The 19223-nt window shown below is 50.1% G+C and overlaps 1 protein-coding gene across 1 annotated transcript in view; it reads right to left on the reverse strand.

Moving 5' to 3' along the window:
• The window catches only part of LOC137412314 (uncharacterized), a 106125-nt gene that overhangs the window by 37633 nt on the left and 49269 nt on the right, over positions 1-19223 (reverse strand). The window contains exon 3 of the mRNA XM_078777321.1: positions 6318-6449. Coding sequence (XP_078633447.1) covers positions 6318-6449 — 132 coding nt within the window. The remainder of the gene's footprint in view (positions 1-6317; positions 6450-19223) is intronic.

Here is a 19223-nt window from a genome sequence, read left to right on the forward strand (position 1 = left end):
TGAGCCGAAGGCTGTGTTAGTCGAACGATCTTCAATGGAGTGAAATTACATTTTCCAGCATGATGCATTATTGGGTTTTCTTTGGCTTAATATCAGAAATTTAACTTTTTAAAGTTGGATTTGACCTCGTAAACCCAAATGATAATTTAATTTTTCAAAATTTATGACAGTGCGTATTTATGAAACGGTCTTAAAAACCCTAGCTTCAGGTTCCTGCTTAATTACCTCCACCACCAAAGGTGGATGGAGGTTATGTTTTCACCCCCTGTCTGTCTGTTTGTGAACAAAATATCTCAAAAAGTTGTGGACGGATTCGGACAAAAATTCGGCAGAGATGTAGCGTATGTGACAAGGACAAAATTATTAGATTTTGGTGAAGATCCGGATCCGGCTACTATAATTTTAAAAAGTTATTCTTCACCATTGGGAGATAGGGGCAAAAACGATACATAGCAGGATATCTCAAAGTTATGGATGGATTTGTACGAAACTTGTTGGACAGTTTGTGTGTGTGACAAGGAAGAATCGATTCAATTTTGGTGAAGATCTGGATCCAGCTAGTCGAATATTTTAAGTGATTCTTCACCATTGAGTGATATGGCCAACCAGGCGGAGGTATACTCTCTACTGAGTGCCGTTCCAGTTATTAATTTGTTGGGTATGTTATGCTACATTTATTCTAAAAGTTAGGTTAAATGCGCTGGGCATTTTGAATGCAACAGACGACCTTGTTCCATAAACAAGCGTTGCATTGATGGGGAAAAGAAAGGAGGGCTTCAGAGGAATCAGAACAGACTGTTTGGCTGGCACGTTGTGGTTGGAGTTGGACATTTAGAGAGGCAGAATCGATCTCCACTCTCTTTGTTTGGATTTTTACTGATTTTTTTCATGATATTTAAATCTATTATTCTATTAAAATTGAAGTATCTACTTGAACACTGTGCGAGGCCTTCATTGGGGCCGAGCGAGCAAGGCTTCCGCCGCCGAAATCCAGCACGGCTTGGGTGATTCTGCCCCTGTTTTGAGAACACCCAGCGAGGCCTTCATCGGGGCCAAGCGAGCAAGGGCATGTCGGGACCTGGTTCGCGCCATTAACCGATTGGTTCACACCAACCGGAGCTGTTTTCGGATGACGTGCTGATGTCCTTGGACTTCGCGCCAGGCTCTGGGCCGACCGGGCCGACGTGCATCGAAGTCCTTTCCAAGGGTGTGGTGCTGACCGGGCCACTGTGGTGCTGACCGGGCAAACGTGGTGTGGTGCTGACCGGGCTGACGTGGTGTGGTGCTGACCGGGCAAACGTGGTGTGGTGCTGACCGGGCTGACATGGTGCTGACCGGGCAAACCTGGTGTGGTGCTGACCGGGCCGCCATGGTGCTGACCGGGCAAACGTGGTGTGGTGCTGACCGGGCCGCTGTGGTGCTGACCGGGCAAACGTGGTGTGGTGCTGACCGGGCTGACGTAGTGTGGTGCTGACCGAGCAAACGTGGTGTGGTGCTGACCGGGCTGACATTGTGCTGACCAGGCAAACCTGGTGTGGTGCTGACCAGGCCGCCATGGTGCTGACCAGGCAAACGTGGTGTGGTGCTGACCGGGCCGCTGTGGCGCTGACCGGGCAAACGTGGTGTGGTGCTGACCGGGCTGACGTGGTGCTGACCAGGCAAACCTGGTGTGGTGCTGACCGGGCCGCCATGGTGCTGACCAGGCAAACGTGGCGTGGTGCTGACGGGGCCCCCGCAGCCGTGATGCCCCCCCACCCCCTCCCCCAGAATTTCCATGTTATTAAACGTTTCCCAGTGTGTACCCTGGATTAGAATAGGTACACCGTATCCCTGCGTGTCGTAAGAGACGACTAAGAGGGTTGGCATCAGGAAGGGCATCCGGCCATAAAAAAAACATTGCCTCAAAAAGAGAACCATGACAATTACAACGAGATATGGGCAGGGTACAGCCCGAAGTACCCCGTGGGGGACCCCACTCCCTCTCGTCAAAACTCAAGGTGGGGAACCCGATCGAAGCAAGGGTGGAAATCACTCCATTTATGACGACGAAAAGTCTGATGCCCGACGTGGAGATCGGTTTCTGAGGTTTGGGACGTGGAATGTAGGGACAATGACTGGGAGATCAGGAGAAGTGATGGAAGTATTGGTCAGAAGAAGAGTGGACATAATGTTGTGTGCAAGAGACGAGATGGAAGGGAAGTGGTGTGAGAATGGTGAAGGGTAGGCAGCGACAGAAATACAAGTTTGTGTGGCAAGGGTGCCTGGAGCGCGTGAATGGTGTTGGTGTCCTGTTTTCTGAGGAGCTTGTAGACAGTGTGGTGAGTGTGACTCAAGTGAGTGATAGGTTGATGATGGTGAAAATGATTGGAAAGCTCTTGGTGAACGTCATTTTGGGATATGCTCCGCAGGTTGGTCGGAGCGATGAAGAGAAGGAAAGTTCTGGTGTGCGATAGAGAAGCTGATGGAAAACGTGAAAGATGAGGAAGTTGTTGTGGTAGGAGGAGACCTAAATGGACATGTGGGAAGGAGTATGGATGGTTTTGAGGGAGTTCATGGGGGTTACGGATATGGTGTGAGAAATGGAGAAGGTGAAAGGATTTTGGAGTTTGCTGATGGAGCTGATTTGTTGATTTGTAATACTCAGTTCCAGAAAGACGATAATAAGCTTGTTACATGCACGTCAGGTGGGTTGACGACAACCGTTGACTACCTGATGGTGCGTAGGCGAGATAGGGGGCACCTCCGGGACACAAAGGTGATCCCGGGGGAGGAGGCTGTTTCACAGCACCACTTGGTTGTCTGCGACATAAGGGTGAAAGGTGTGAGGAGAGCTCGGCGGGTGAAGTATCAACTAAGAATGAAGGTGTGGAGGTTGTAAGAGGTGACAGTAAGGGAGGCATTAACAGAGAGGCTGAGTAGGGTAGACGATGATGTGGTTGAGCTGGAAAGTGGTTGGATGTCAATGAAAGCTAGTCTGTTGGGAGCCGTTGGTGAGGTATGTGGATGGACAAAAGGACCACCGAGGCACTCGGAAACATGGTGGTGGGATGATGAAGTTGGAAAGAGGATTGACGAGAAGAGGAAGAAGTTCAAGGAGTGGCAGAAGGCGAAGGGTACGGGAGCAGAAACAGCAGAGCATGAAAGTTATAAGGCAGCCAAGAAGGCTGCAAAGAAAGAGGTAGCAAAGGCGCAGGAGGCATGTAGGAAAATGTTCGGAGAACGCTTGGATTCGGAAGAGGGTCAGAGAGCGGTAATCAGGATTGCAAAGCAGATAGCGAAAGAGAGGTTTGATGTGATGGGGGTGAGTTGCTTGAAGGATGAAGTGGGATAAATCGTTGTGGACCCAGATGGAATTAAAGGAAGTTGGAAAAGATATATGGAAATGCTGTTGAATACAGAGAATGAATGGGATGGCAACATAGAGAGTAACCCAGTTTTAGGACCAGCAGAGAAGATAACTTAGAAGGAAGTTAAGGAAGCGATAAAAGCAATGATGAGTAGAAAAACAGGAGGGCCGACGGGAGTTGTGGGAGATATGTTGAAAGCAGCAGGAAGTTGGGGTGTGAAGAGAATGACAGAGATCTGTAATCTGGTGGTGAAAGAAGGCCGCATTCCAGAGCATTGGGAACCGAGTACCCTCGTCCCTCTATACAAGGGGAAAGGTGATCCTCTGGAGTGTGGCTCGTACCGAGCGATAAAGTTATTGGAGCATGGAATGAAGGTATTGGAAAAGGTGTTGGAGAGGAGGATAAGGAAGAAAGTGAAGATCGACGAAATGCAGTTTGGATTTGTGCCAGGAAGAGGCACGACAGATGCACTTTTTATTGTGAGGCAGTTGCAGGAGAAGTGCATGGAGAAGAGGAAGAAGTTTTTTTGGGGGTTTCTTGATCTGGAGAAAGCATTCCATAGGGTTCCATGTGAAGTATTGACTTGGGCATTGAGGAAGACAGGAGTGGAGGAATGGTTGATCAGAGTAGTGATGGCAATGTACAAAAGAGCGCGCACAGCTGTAAGGACGAAGGACGGGAACAGTGGTGAGTTTGAGGTGAAGGTGGGAGTGCATCAGGGGTCGGTACTAAGTCCACTACTATTTGTAGCTGTGATGGAGGTGCTGGCTCAGAATGTAAAGGAGGGTTTACCATGGGAGTTGTTGTATGCAGATGATCTGGTGTTGATTGCAGAAAGCATGGATGGACTGAAGGAGAAGATGAAAAAGTGGAATGAAGGTATCAGACAAAAGGTCTGAAGGTGAATATCGGAAAAACGAAGGTGATGGCAAGTGGTAAAGCATGTGGTGAGGTGGAAAGAACTGGGAAGTGGCCATGTGCTGTGTGCAAGAAGGGTGTCGGAGTGAACTCCATTCAATGTACAATGTGCGCTGAGTGGGTTCATCAAAAATGTAGTGGCCTGAGAGGGTCATTAACCAGTGTGGCAGCTACATTCAAATGTAAGGTGTGCACAGAGGGAGCTGCAGATGTAGTCCGGCAGCGAAGCTAAATATAGCATCACAATTGTGCATTTTGTGAGGAAAGCACCAAATTTGGCACACTGGTAGATTATCATATTATGAAAAGATCTGGATATTGGGCCATCTAAGATTCAGAGATTTGATTTTTGCAAGATTTGCAGATTTTGCAGATTTGCAAGCTGAGATTGCAACGCCAGGGACGGCCGACTCCTTCCTGCGAGCTGCCCACGTCACCCGCACAAGAAGAGCTCATCAAATCACTGCAGCGGCACTGCACATCCTGCAACACCGTGCGTATGAACGCCACTGTATGACATATGCTGATGATGCAGAAGACTTGCCTGAGTTCGAAGACTGGTGTCACCAGAGAGGAGAAGACATTCCCAACTTTCAGTACTGGGCAACTGTGCTGGAACTAGAGATGTTGGTACTGGTCTACGTGCGTTCTCTGCGGCAGGCTTCATTCACGATGTACCTTGATGCCCTGACGGAACTGGTCCCATGGTTCCATGCCTTAGACCACACACACTATGCCAAATGGGTCCCTGTTCACCTGAGGGACATGGTTGCACTCCCAATGAAGCACCCAGATGTAGCCAGAGAATTCAGGGCTGGCAACTTCACTGTACAGAAGACGAAGAAGGTGTTCGCTTCGATCCCAATCGAATCGAAATCTTGCAAAAATCAAATCTCTGAATCTGAGATGGCCCAATATCCAGATCTTTTCATAATATGATAGTCTATGAGTGTGCCAAATTTGGTGCTTTCCTCACAAAATGCACAATTGTTATGCAAAGTTGCCCCACTAATGGAGAAAATGTTGAGTTGGATCTTGGAGACGGCGTGAAGCTGGAAGGTGTGAAAACATTTTGCTACCTCGAAGACATGCTGAATGGAGAAGGTGGATCAGACTCAGCAACGGTTGCTCGAGTGAGATGTGCATGGAAGAAGTTTCGGGAACTGAGTGGCGTGCTCATGAGGACGGGAGTGTCGTTGAAGCTGAAGGGAAAGGTGTATGCTATGCTGCATGTGTGAGAAGTATTATGATTTACGGGAGCGAGACATGGGTAATGAACATAGAGCAGCAACGAAGGTTGGAAAGGGGGGAAATGCGAATGGTTCGATGGATGTGCGGAGTATCGTTGAGAGAGAGGTAGACAAATGATGAATTGCGAAAATTGATGGGAATAGGGCCTGTGATTGATGCTGTGAAGAGGAACAGGTTGAGATGGTTTGCTTGGTTTGGTCATGTGTTGAGGAAGGATGAAAGTGACTGGTTGAGAAGAGTGATGGAAGTGAATGTATAAGGAGGTAGAGGACGGGGAAGACTGAGAAAGACTTGGCTAAAGATGGGCGAAGAAGAAATGCGGGCAAGGAGGTCAACAAGGAGAGATGCAGAAAATAGAGCAAGATGGAGAAGATTGTCATGGGGACCGCAAGGCTAACCCCCGCTCTGGCAGGGAAAATGGCCTTAAAATGCATGTTGTTGTTGTTGTTGTTGTGTTTTGTCGATGGCTTCCCATCTTTTACTTCCCATGTGTTCTCCAACCGAGTTCGGCCTCGGATCGAAGTGATCCTTGTGGTTTTGAAAATTGTAAAGATCAGCTAATTGAGCGCAGTGTACATTTGGTAAGCTAGGCGATCTTCAGGAGTAGCCAAAGCTCCTGGCGCTTAAGTGACGTTAGTCAGAGTCATCAAGGAAACACAAGCTTCAGTGGATCACGAAGCACAAGCGGCCCACTGTTTAAACAGATCATTCCTCCGACATGATGTTCAATTTAAGCATTTCATCGTTAATCAAACAAAGCAAGTGGAGCTGTGCTGTGTGTTCTGTGCTGGATCTGCTTACCTTCATGCATCATTGGAGCATTATTCAGTTCCGTGAGAGAATCACACGGTTCGTGCTTTGCACACTCATTGGTCAAAGCATCCTGGAAACTCTGACGGAAGTCACTTTGAAAATTCACTGGATGAACCACACCTGCAAACAATGTGATCTCATGTTATTTCAGGAAATAGATAAAATGTACGCAAAAAAAAACACATTTTGAAATAAAAGGGTTATAGATCCAACACAACAACACACAACATGCATTTTAAAGGCCATTTTCCCTGCTAGAGCGGGGGTCAGCATTGCGATCCCCATGACAATCTTCTGCATTAGATCCATATAGATCCAACACAAAACAAAAAAGAAGAACAGCCTTTAGAGGCCATATTTCCCCCACAGAGCGGGGTTTGGCCTTTTTTGGGCACCGTACCCCCTTTTTGAAGCAATGTTTTACAGCCAGATGCCCTTCCTGCCACCAACCCTGTCAGTCGTCACACACAGGGAATTACCAGTGAACTGGTACTCATTTTGCCGACCTCGGAAGGATAACAAGCCGAGTCAACCCCCCTGGCGTTAATTCAGCGATCAACCGGGATTCGAACCCAGGATCTGAGGATCCCAAGCCGGAACCCGAACCGCTAAGCCGACACCAGACTTAGATCCAACACAAAAAAATAACAATGAAATAATCAAGAAGTTTGGCAATTAAAATGTTGTTCTGCCTTCACTACAAAATGCATTATATTTCAATTAGTATTGAAGAATAAAGAGAGAAATAAAATAAATTAAAATGCAATATATATATGTAATACATATAATATATATATATATTGTATAATAATATATTATATTATATTGTATAATATTATATTGTATAATAATTGTATAATAACAATATATATATATAATATACATATAATACATATACAAACATATAATACATATATAATACATATACATACATATAATACATATATAATACATATATATATATATATATATATAATATATATATAATATATATATATATATATATATATATATATATATAATATATATATATATAATATATATATATATAATATATATATATAATATATATATATATAATATATATATATATAATATATATATATTGTTACAGACGCGGTGGTGGATGTTAGTTTACCGAGCGGTTTGGTATGACCACGTCTGCACAGTTTACCCGATTATGCTCGAACGTTGACTAGTCGCGCTACGCTAGATCAATGAAGGAAAAAGACACCACGGCTGGGATTCAAAGGACACGACACCAGGGATACGGTTCTCAAGACCTCCGGAGGAGGTTATATTCGTTCGGAAGGTTAGATTACAACTACAAGAGGGATAGCATAGTAAGGTGGGCACTTAAACACACTCTTATATTAACCCCAACAGACGACAGATAAACGGGACAAAAGGCTGACTCACACGGGGATTGATGGCAAGGAAAGGCAGGATCGATGGCTCCAGGTGCACCTGGGCTCAGGGCAGAATCGACCCGGTTCGGTCCGGTCCAAAGATGCGGGGAGGTATCGTCGCGCTGGGGGTGGCGGTGGCTTCCTCTGCTCTCCGTAGTTCAGGCGCATCTGACCTCACATCCGGTAAATCGCCGCGTATATCCGGCGGGGAGTGACACGCCCTCGGCTCGTTAGCTCAGCCCCAGATGGAATCGGCACGTTGCTTCTCATTGGGTGCGTGCGGGGGGGTTACTGGCTCCGCCCCTGACGAGGAGCTGACAGCCAGCCCCTTCGTGGTAACCCCGTGGAGCGCATGGTCATGGCGGCTAACCGAGCCGGTGGGAGGACGCACACTCCCCGCGCGCGCCGTTGTTGTAGTTGTAGTTGTTGTTGTTGTTGTTGTTGTAGTTGTTGTTGTAGTTGTGGTTGTAGTTTCATGGGGAAGATGGGAGGAGGTAAGGGGAGGTCCTAAACTCACTACTGGTGCCATATAATCACATTCTGGTGCAACGAAGAGTCAGAATTAATGGAAACGAGTCCTTAACTGACATATACTAAGAATAACTAGCAAGATGTCCGAAAGTTGTCTACGTGAGATGCGGTGGACCTGGGCACGACATTTAATGGGGGAAAAAGGGGAAGGTCGGTTCTACAGAGTGTTGTTTGCAGACAATGGGACTAGGGAATGGGGGATTGGGGATAGTTGGGGAGTATTGGGGAAATAGGGGAATATTTACAAGCGGATATGGAGGCCAAATTCCATATTCGCAACATTGCACCCTTCTCTACCCTCGGGGCGTCCCGACCCGATAAATTTTTACCTACTTTAGTGTGGCACGCAGATGTAGTTCCCTCTACTATTAACTCTACCCTGAGTGCGACAGTTTTACAGATGTTCACAAATGAGTAAATATGTCCCCCTGCGACGTTGCACCCTTCTCCTCACAGAAACACACCCACAGGATAACCGAATTGCGGAAAGAATTCGCAAACTAAACATACAGCCGGTAGGGAGCATTATTTACAAGACTACGCTGATATTTACACTACGATCCAGGACCTGTTTTTGGAGGGACACATGCAGATGTTATGCATAGAGAGAGCACGCATGCCAGCATCGATACACCAACCCACGAGTGCTCTGTGGCCTACGGCCTTTAATAATGTGCAGAGCACCCCTTCCAAGCATCAAAAGCACCACCCCATCACACAGTGAGCACCATCCGGTGCACCAATAAAGTGTTTATAAATCACCGGTGGTGTCGCAGCCGGCCGATGTTCTGCCGCTGGTCTTGCCTTCATGTGGTGCACTTGGCCTTCTTACTTCTTTAAAAAATCAAGAAAGGCGCCAACCGCGTCCATTTCTGTATTGTGGCCGCCAGGGGGCCAACTAAGAGTGGTTCACCTGTTTGGCATCGGTGCCACGTTGACCCATAGGTCCTTCCACGGGTGGTGCTTGGCCGCAAAAGAACTGCGGTCCATTGTGGGTGGCCACAAACATTGCGGTCCATATGGTGTATCGATCCAAGCAGCAAGCAGCGAAAGTGCAGGCCCACAACTGCGGAGCCAGCACCTCTCTCTCCTCTCTCTCTACCCCAAAGCCAGATCCTCGGAGGTGGGAGACAAAAGAAGAAGACAAGTGAGTAAGGTGGTAAGGGCGCAAAAGTGCACGCAATACAAGATGATGCACACTGGGGGCACATGGGAACCAGGTGAGACAGGTACGTTCCTATCGTACGCCCCCCCCCCCACCAGGTAACCTACATGGCCCCTCCCTTACCCCTTACTGTATCCACAAAACACAACACTACCCATAAACATCTACTTTACAAATCAACAAACATCCCTACTGTCTTCCCCGTTCCTCCCATAAACCAAATTCGTCTTCTCTCCCTCCTAACCAATCAAATTTGCCATTTTCAACTCTCATCAAAATTTGCCATCTCCAACTCAACATCATAATTTGCTATCACCAATTCATCATCAGTCCCTCCTAGGGAGGGAGAGATGGAATCACCCCAATGTCTCATCCACGTCGTGATGCGTCTCACAAATCCTCACAGCAATTCTCATTTCCTGCACCAAGACAAAGAAAAAACAGGTGTGGAGTCATCATCATCACCACAGGTAAGTGGCTGCAATGGTGCGACAGGTTCATCAATCCTAACTATTTCCTAAATGACTTTAACAACTTTACACTACCCGGGGTCTTTCTCCGGCCAAACCATTGGCCCTCTTACACTATGGGTTCTAAAAACCAATTCCCATTGGCCAAACTGTGGTGCTTTTCAATTTGGGGTCTCACTCCCCCGATTCATCTCCCGGTGCCCTCGCACAATTTCTGGGCTGTGGCGTGTACCTCTCCCAGTGGGTCTACCCACCTGCACACCTCCACCACTGCAGTTGCCTCCGAGCTTACCTGCTCCTTACCCTAACCTAACTACCTGGGGAAGGCCCTCTGGCGCTCTCCCCACTCGGTGCCCTCTCTGGCACTGGGCTACCCGATCCACACCCGGGATCCTCAGGCACCCACCCACAACTCTACCGGCTCCCAGAGCCCACCTGCGGCCTCACCTGGCCGACATCCTCACAGTGGTGGAGTGCCCAACCAACTACACACACTAACAGGCTACACGCCCAGCCATTTCCACAACACTAATGCACCCATCCACAACACCATTCTGCAACCGCACCACAGATGCCAATATCCAACCACAATTTACCTGTACCCTCTACCTAACACTTACACTACCCGCCCCGGGTATCCGTGATGGGGGTCCACTCTTCCCCCATTCACACCTTCGCACCATGCACACCACTCCGTACCACTTACTCCAACTCTCTCCACACACCTGTACCTGCACACCTGTGCTCTCATTCTTGGTGCCACCTGCACCCTTCTCTCCCCAAGCGCATTCGCGCTGATCCACAACACTCATTACTCACACACTGCTCCACACACCTGTCCAGTTGCACACCTGTGCAATCACACCTGTTCAATTCTCACACACACGGCATCATCTCAGCTAACTACTCCCTTCTGAAACTTGCGCTTCCCAGTCGTCCCTTTAAACTATTGCGCTCCCACGTCATTATCATCCACACTAATCTACCTGCGTCCCCACTACAGGTATCAGTCACTAACTAAACTTAACGTTACCTACTGTCATCTTCGCTAGATCCCTATCAATATAACCTAACCCACCCGGGCTAGTTTTCACTGCCATCAACCCCATAAACTATTGCTCCTTTGCCCCCCCATGGGAAGGGTGGCAGGGATGCCACCCTTACCCACCGGGCCTATCGCTCCTCAATCCCCCAGTCCTCTGGCACTAATAAGCCCCCCTTATTCAGAGGTACTGGGTCCCGCCTCGGCATCTAAAGCCGAGGCAATCCACGGGGGCGCCTGCTCGCCGGTGTAAGGTCTTATCCGGTCGGCGTGGACGATCCGAGGGAGGGCTCGTGGCCCCATTTTGATCTTTATGACCACGTCACAGATTTGCGACAGGACGACTCCTGGGCCTTGCCAGGGGGAGGTGAGTTTTGGGCACCTTCCCTTCCGCCTCCGGGGATTAAAGAACCAAATCTTCATCCCCGGAGCGTATTGACTCCCCTGGCTCCGGTCGTCGTACCTGCGCTTCATCTTTTCCCCCGCCAGATGGAGTTGGCGGCGGGCGAAGGCATGGACTAGCTCCATGCCTTCCTCTAGGTGACGTGCGTACCCCTCCCTCGGCGGGTTAACCACTGTGTCTGGCACGGGACCGCATAGCAAGTCGGCGGGAGCCCGTAACTCCCGCCCATACATAAGCAACGCTGGACTGCATGCGGTGGCCCCGTGCTGGCTGGTTCGGTAGGCCATGAGCAAATAAGGGAGATGTTCGTCCCAGTCATCCTGACGGGTGGCGGTGAACAGTGCCAGTTGTTGGATTAGAGTTCGGTTAAATCTTTCCACCATCCCATCAGATTGAGGTCTTAAAGGCGTTGTTCTGGTTTTCCGAATTGACAGGAGACTGCACACATCTTTTAGCAATTTGCTCTCAAAATTTCGTCCCTGGTCGGTGTGCAACTCCTGTGGAATCCCATGCCGGCACACAAATCCTTCCACAAAGGCCTGCGCTACCACCCCTGCTTCTTGGTTGGGGAGGGCGTAGGCCTCCGGCCACTTGGTGAAGTAGTCCATCACAACGAGGATGTACTTATTACCGAGGCGGGTGCGGGGTAGTGGGCCTAGGATATCCATGGCCACCCGCTCTAGGGGGGCCCCCACCTGGTGTAATTGAAGGGGGGCCCTCATCCTCCGTGCTGGTCCCTTTTTTGCAGTACAGGCGTCGCATCTCCGACACCAGTCCTGTATGTCGCGCCCCATATTCACCCAATAAAACCTCCGGCGTACCCGCGATGTTGTCTTTGTCCTGCCCAAATGGCCGCCGGGGCGGGTACCATGCACCTGTTGCAATATATCGGTCTTAAATTTGTTTGGGACTACCACCAGCCAGGAAGTTCTATCAGAGGGAACCTCCACCCACTTGCGATACAAGATGTTGCCTTTCAATTCCAGGGTCTGCCACTGAGCCCAATATGCCTTTGTTTGTGCCCCGAGGGGGGTGACCTCTTCCCCCTTTGGTCTTTGCCCCAATTTGACCCATTGGAACACCAGCCCCAGAACAGGATCCTCCTGCTGGGCCGTGCTCCAAGCCAACTCTCCAAATTCTTCGTCCGCGGTTAGTGGCAAAATTGGCCCTCTCACCCGGGTTGCCCGGACAACGAGGGTCGGGTCCGAATCGCCCAATTGTTCCCTCTCCTCGTGTCTCGCACAAAATTTGCAGTTTTCCCCCAGACAAGGACGCCGAGAGAGTGCGTCCGCATTACCATGGGCCTTCCCGGCCCTATGGGCCACATCAAAATCGTACTGCTGCAACTTTTCCAACCACCTTGCAATTTGGCCCTCCGGTTCCTTGAACCGAAGGAGCCATTGCAAGGAGGAATGGTCAGTTCTAACCAAAAATTTCCGCCCGTACAAGTACGGGTGGAAATGGTTCATGGCAGCCAGCATAGCCAATAACTCTTTGCGAGTGACGCAATAATTTCGCTCGGGCCTACTTAAGGCCCGACTATAATAACCAATCACTCTCTCCACGCCCTCCTGTGTCTGAGACAAAACTGCGCCCAATCCTTCCTGGCTCGCATCCGTGTCCAGGGTAAATGCCCCGTTGCTAGTGGGGTACGCTAGAAGGGGTGCGGATGTCAGACACCCCTTCAATTTTTGGAAGGCCTCGTGGCACTCCCGTGTCCAATTAAATCGCGTCCCCTTCTCCGTAAGCCGGTGGAGGGGACGGGCCAACTCCGCAAATTTCGCCACAAAGCGCCGGTAGTAGGAGCAGAGTCCCAAAAATCCCCGCACCTCTTTGATGGTACGTGGTGCGGGCCACTCCTCTACCGCTTTAATTTTGTCTGGGTCCGTTTTTACCCCCTCGCGGCCGATCACGTGACCTAGATAGGCCACCTCTCTTGCAAACAAAGTGCACTTACTCGGGTTCAGCTTCAACCCTGCCTGTCTGAGGCACCCGAACACCTGGTCCAAATTAGCTACTGCCTGGGGGAACGTTTGGGCATGTACCAGGACGTCATCCAGGTACACCAGGCATGACTGCCATGGCATGCCGCCTAGTACATGCTCCATCAATCTTTCAAAGGTGGCGGGGGCGTTACACAAACCAAACGGCATCACAGTAAACTGATAGTCCCTTACCTGTGGAAAATGCCGTTTTCTCCTTCCCTGCCCTATCCATCTCCACCTGCCAATACCCACTCTTGAGGTCCAAAGTTGTGAACCAATTTGAGCCCGCAACGGCATCGAGGGTGTCATCAATCCTTGGCAGGGGATATGAGTCCTTGAGTGTCACGTTGTTTAGCTGGCGATAGTCCACGCAGAACCGCGTGGTCCCATCCTTCTTTTTGACCAGCACAACAGGTGACATCCAAGGACTTCCCGAGGGCTCGATCACACCTGCGTCGAGCATTTTTTCAACCTGCTCGTCAGCTTCCGCCCTCTTGCTCCAAGGGAGCCTTCGGGCGGCCTGACGAATAGGCCGGGCCTCACCGGTGTGGATCTGATGTTTCACCAGGCCCGTACGTCCAATATCCTCGGTGCACAGGGAGAAGAGGTCCAAATGGGACCCAACCAGTTTGTGCAAGGCCTCCCTCTGGGTACCTCCCAACTCTACGCTACTACGATTTACCATCTCGCAAATGGGATCGGGCCAATTCCTACTTGTTATTGAAGGCTCCCCCCGGGGTCGGCTCGGCTGGACGTTCTCGCCCCTCACTGTCGCGACTTCCTCAACTGGGGTGCAGCCAGCTACCCTCGTGCCCCTTACTATAGTGCGTGGTTCTGTACTCATATTTATTACTCGGACGGCCACTACCGGTCCGTCCGTTTTTACAAGGGTGCGGCCCACGATTAAACCCGGTATGGACTGCGCTGCCACCGGTTCGACCAGGCCGCAGGACTCCTGCCATGTTGGGCGAGCTGCCCACCGGGCCGGCACTATCGCCTCGGCCCTTGGGGGGATGGTCACGGCCTCGGAAGCCTCCAGCTCCGCTCTCTCGGCCGTGCTCACTCCCCCTAACGGCAGCTCTTCTACTCCCACCTGCAGGATCCCCCGGCACAAGTCGATTTTACAGCCGCTGGCAGTCAACAGGTCCAACCCTATTAAACATGGGTCGCACACCTCCGCCACCCAAACATCTATCTCCCTCCTTACCGACCCTAACTTGAGGGTCACAGAACCACGCCCTATGATCGGGGCCGTTACCCCGGTAGCAAGCTGCAAACTATAATTTTGCAGGCGCTGGATCTTATCCCAGCCACCTGCGCTCGAATCAAGGACCACAGGGCTGATGATAGTGGCGCTAGCTCCTGTGTCCACTACGGCGTCTACCCCCACGCCGGCAATTTTGCATCTAATTGTCAGGCTACCGGTTCCAATTTGGCCACAATAAATGACCTGTCGCGTCAATGAGGGCTCTCCTCCATCCTCTGCTGCCGAACACCGCCCTACGTGCCCGACACCTTCTAGTTTCCCGGGGTCTGGCGGGGGGGTGTCTGGGGTCGGCTAACCCGCTCCCCCCTGGGCGGAGTTGAGGACCTCAACTGCCGGGGATCATCCCGGCGCGCGGCTCGACAGTGCCGCGCCAGGTGACCCAGACGGTTGCAGGTATAGCACCTCACCTGATAAGGTGCTTGCCTCCGGAATTCCAAATTTCCCCCCCTGTAGGTCCGAATTGGATTACCCGCTCGTGGTCCACCGCGGGCCACCTCCGGGGCCGCCTGCCATGGTCCAGGTCCCGCCAGGCGCTGGTCCACCAGCCTCCGGACCATGCCCGCCAGGTCAGGACCCACGTCGGGGGCGGGCCCCCTAAGGGGTCCGCCCTCCATCGGGGGTCCCACCTGGCGGACCGCCATTGCGAGACGCTCGCCCCCCCGGGCCAGGGGCCTCGCTGCTTCCCAACGGGCCGCAGAGTCAGCCGCCTGGCTCAGAGTCTGCGGGCGCCACATGGCGAGCTGTTGCCGGAGCTCAATATCCGGGAGGGCCTGGATAAAATGGTCCAGCGACAGGCTTTCCCGGGAATCCGCTGCCATGCTAGCATGTGCGATCCCCACTGCGCGGCGAATGTCGTGGGCAAGTTCCCCGATGGCTTCCTGGGGCTTGCGCTTTCGCAGCGCGAGCTGAGCTTTAACAAGCTCGCTCTGCTGTTCTATGCCAAATCGATTAATTAGGGCGTCGCGGAGGGCTGGCAGGGTGAGAGCACCCGCTGGTAATGCCGTCAGCACCTCCGCCGCCGCGCCGCGCAATGCGGCCACCAGGTGTACTCCACCTTCGTCCTCACCCCAACCGTTACCCTTACACACACAGTCGAACTGCGCCAGGTACGCGCGTAGATCACTCTTGCCGTCATACGGCGCGAGTGGGACCTTGTGGGACCACCTCGTATGCGAGTCGTTGCCCGCCGGCCGGACCCCGTGCGTCGCCCCTTGCGGGGTCAGCGCGGGGCCGAACCGACCGGGCCCCCACAGTACATTACCCCCAAGGGGCTCTCGTGCCTCCCCGGTCCCTCCAACAACTACCCCTGTTGGTGTCGATGCATGGGTCACACCTCCGCAACCCGCTACCCATTCCATACCACCACAACCTTGCTCACCCACACCTCGCACCTCTCGTTCCATACCCTCCGGACCAGCCATACACCTCACTCGTGGCCTCTCACGAACATCCGGGTCTATCTCGACCCCCAAGCTTATTAAATCACCTGGCGCATCATACGCGCGACCATATTGGTCACCACTTACACCGGGTCCTCTTTCTCTTCGCTTCTCCTCCATCACCTGCGAATCCCTCATCCGGTTAATGAGCACATCATCACGATCCGAACACAGACTTTGGACCAATTCTTTTACTTCCTCCTTTATCTCTTTCTTATCCTCTCTCCGTCGCTTCTTAATTTCGCTCACCCCTTCTTCCACTTCTTCTAATTTCTGCTTCACCTCCTTCATCTCTTCGTGCGCCCCTTTAAGTTCTTCCTCTAACTCCACTTTATTTTTTTCTATGTGCTCCCGCACCTCCCGTTCTTTAACCTCCATCACCTCTACCACCTTGTCCATTTTCCTCGTCAGGTCCTCATGTACCGTCTGACACTCTTTTTTAATTACCCCTACGTCCTTTTTCATCTCCTTCTGTGTCGATTTTAAACCCTCTATTACCGCTGTGTTCTTCTTTACCTGGTCCCCCAACTCCTTTTGTCCCACTGTCAGTTGTTCTACTCCCAGCGTCAGGTCCTCTATGCCCCCTTGTAACTTTACAGTCCCCTTTCTCACCTCCTTCTCCATGTGCTCCTTACAGTGCCTCACCTCCTCGCGCACTCCTCCGACCTCCTCACTCACTCCTCTTCTGATCTCCTCTCCCATCACTTGCATCTCCTGCCCAGATGCCACCCTCATCTGCTCCATTTCCTCCCTGTGAGCATCCAGTTTGGTTTCTACCCCCATTCTGACCCCCTCTATCTGCTGCCCCATTTGGTTAACTTCCCTTTCCGCTTGGTCCCTCATGTCCCTCAATTTGCCTTCAATCCTGTTTTCTAACCCCTCTAACCCTTTTTGCATTCCTTCCATTTGATTCTCTTGAGCGGCCATTCTGTTTTCTACCCCCATTAACCCATTTTTTTACCTCTTTTATCCCGTTGTCTAACCCCTCACCGGTACCCCTCGCTTCGTCCCTCATTACCCCCATTTCGTTTCCCATTACCCCCATTTGGTTTCCCATTACCCCCAATTGCTCACTCTGAGCATCCATCCGGTTCCCCATTACCCCCATTTGGTTTCCCATCCTGTTTTCCATCCCTTTGAAATTATCGTCTGTTTTTACCATAAAGGCCATCATCTGTTTCATAAACAGGTTCCAATTCATTGGCATCTCGGGTTCGGCTACCGCGACCACGGCCGCGGCTAAATTTGGTGCCGCTACACCCACGTGCACGACAACACTATTTTGCGACCCTGCCGCCCTCACTGCTTCGCTCTCCTCGCGTCCCTCAATTTGGTCCTGGACCGACCCTGCCTCACTCTCCCCTACCGGACCCCAGCCGACTTGGTCTGCCATAGCGCGACTTTCAAAATTCGGGTTTTTATTTCCGTATAACAAAATCAAATTTCGCCGTTATAATTTCGCGTGGGAAACGCGCTCCGAATCGATTCTACTACAAATTTGGGCCTAATAACGCGCGGGAAACGCGCTCCGAATCGATTCTACTACAAATTTGGGCCTAATAACGCGCGGGAAACGCGCTCCGAATCGATTCTACTACAAATTTGGGCCTAATAAATTTAGTCCCGGGTTCGAATCCCACTCCTGACACCAATTGTTACAGACGCGGTGGTGGATGTTAGTTTACCGAGCGGTTTGGTATGACCACGTCTGCACAGTTTACCCGATTATGCTCGAACGTTGACTAGTCGCGCTACGCTAGATCAATGAAGGAAAAAGACACCACGGCTGGGATTCAAAGGACACGACACCAGGGATACGGTTCTCAAGACCTCCGGAGGAGGTTATATTCGTTCGGAAGGTTAGATTACAACTACAAGAGGGATAGCATAGTAAGGTGGGCACTTAAACACACTCTTATATTAACCCCAACAGACGACAGATAAACGGGACAAAAGGCTGACTCACACGGGGATTGATGGCAAGGAAAGGCAGGATCGATGGCTCCAGGTGCACCTGGGCTCAGAGCAGAATCGACCCGGTTCGGTCCGGTCCAAAGATGCGGGGAGGTATCGTCGCGCTGGGGGTGGCGGTGGCTTCCTCTGCTCTCCGTAGTTCAGGCGCATCTGACCTCACATCCGGTAAATCGCCGCGTATATCCGGCGGGGAGTGACACGCCCTCGGCTCGTTAGCTCAGCCCCAGATGGAATCGGCACGTTGCTTCTCATTGGGTGCGTGCGGGGGGGTTACTGGCTCCGCCCCTGACGAGGAGCTGACAGCCAGCCCCTTCGTGGTAACCCCGTGGAGCGCATGGTCATGGCGGCTAACCGAGCCGGTGGGAGGACGCACACTCCCCGCGCGTGCCGTTGTTGTAGTTGTAGTTGTTGTTGTTGTTGTTGTTGTTGTAGTTGTTGTTGTAGTTGTGGTTGTAGTTTCATGGGGAAGATGGGAGGAGGTAAGGGGAGGTCCTAAACTCACTACTGGTGCCATATAATCACATTCTGGTGCAACGAAGAGTCAGAATTAATGGAAACGAGTCCTTAACTGACATAGACTAAGAATAACTAGCAAGATGTCCGAAAGTTGTCTACGTGAGATGCGGTGGACCTGGGCACGACATTTAATGGGGGAAAAAGGGGAAGGTCGGTTCTACAGAGTGTTGTTTACAGACAATGGGACTAGGGAATGGGGGATTGGGGATAGTTGGGGAGTATTGGGGAAATAGGGGAATATTTACAAGCGGATATGGAGGCCAAATTCCATATTCGCAACAATATATATATATATATATATATAATATGTATATATAATATATATATATATATAATATATATATATATAATATATATATATATATAATATATATATATATAATATATATATATATATATATATATATATATAATATGTATATATAATATATATATATAATATATATATATATATATATATATATATATATATATATATATATATATATATATATATATATATATATATATATATATATATATATATATATATATATATATATATATATATATATATATATATACACATACACACATATATATATATATATATATATATATATATATATATATATATATATATATATATATATATATATATATATATATATATATATATATATATATATATATATATATATATACATATATATA

Source organism: Myxine glutinosa, chromosome 5 (assembly GCF_964187855.1).
Source record: "Myxine glutinosa chromosome 5, kmMyxGlut1.1, whole genome shotgun sequence".
Taxonomy (NCBI): domain Eukaryota; kingdom Metazoa; phylum Chordata; class Myxini; order Myxiniformes; family Myxinidae; genus Myxine; species Myxine glutinosa.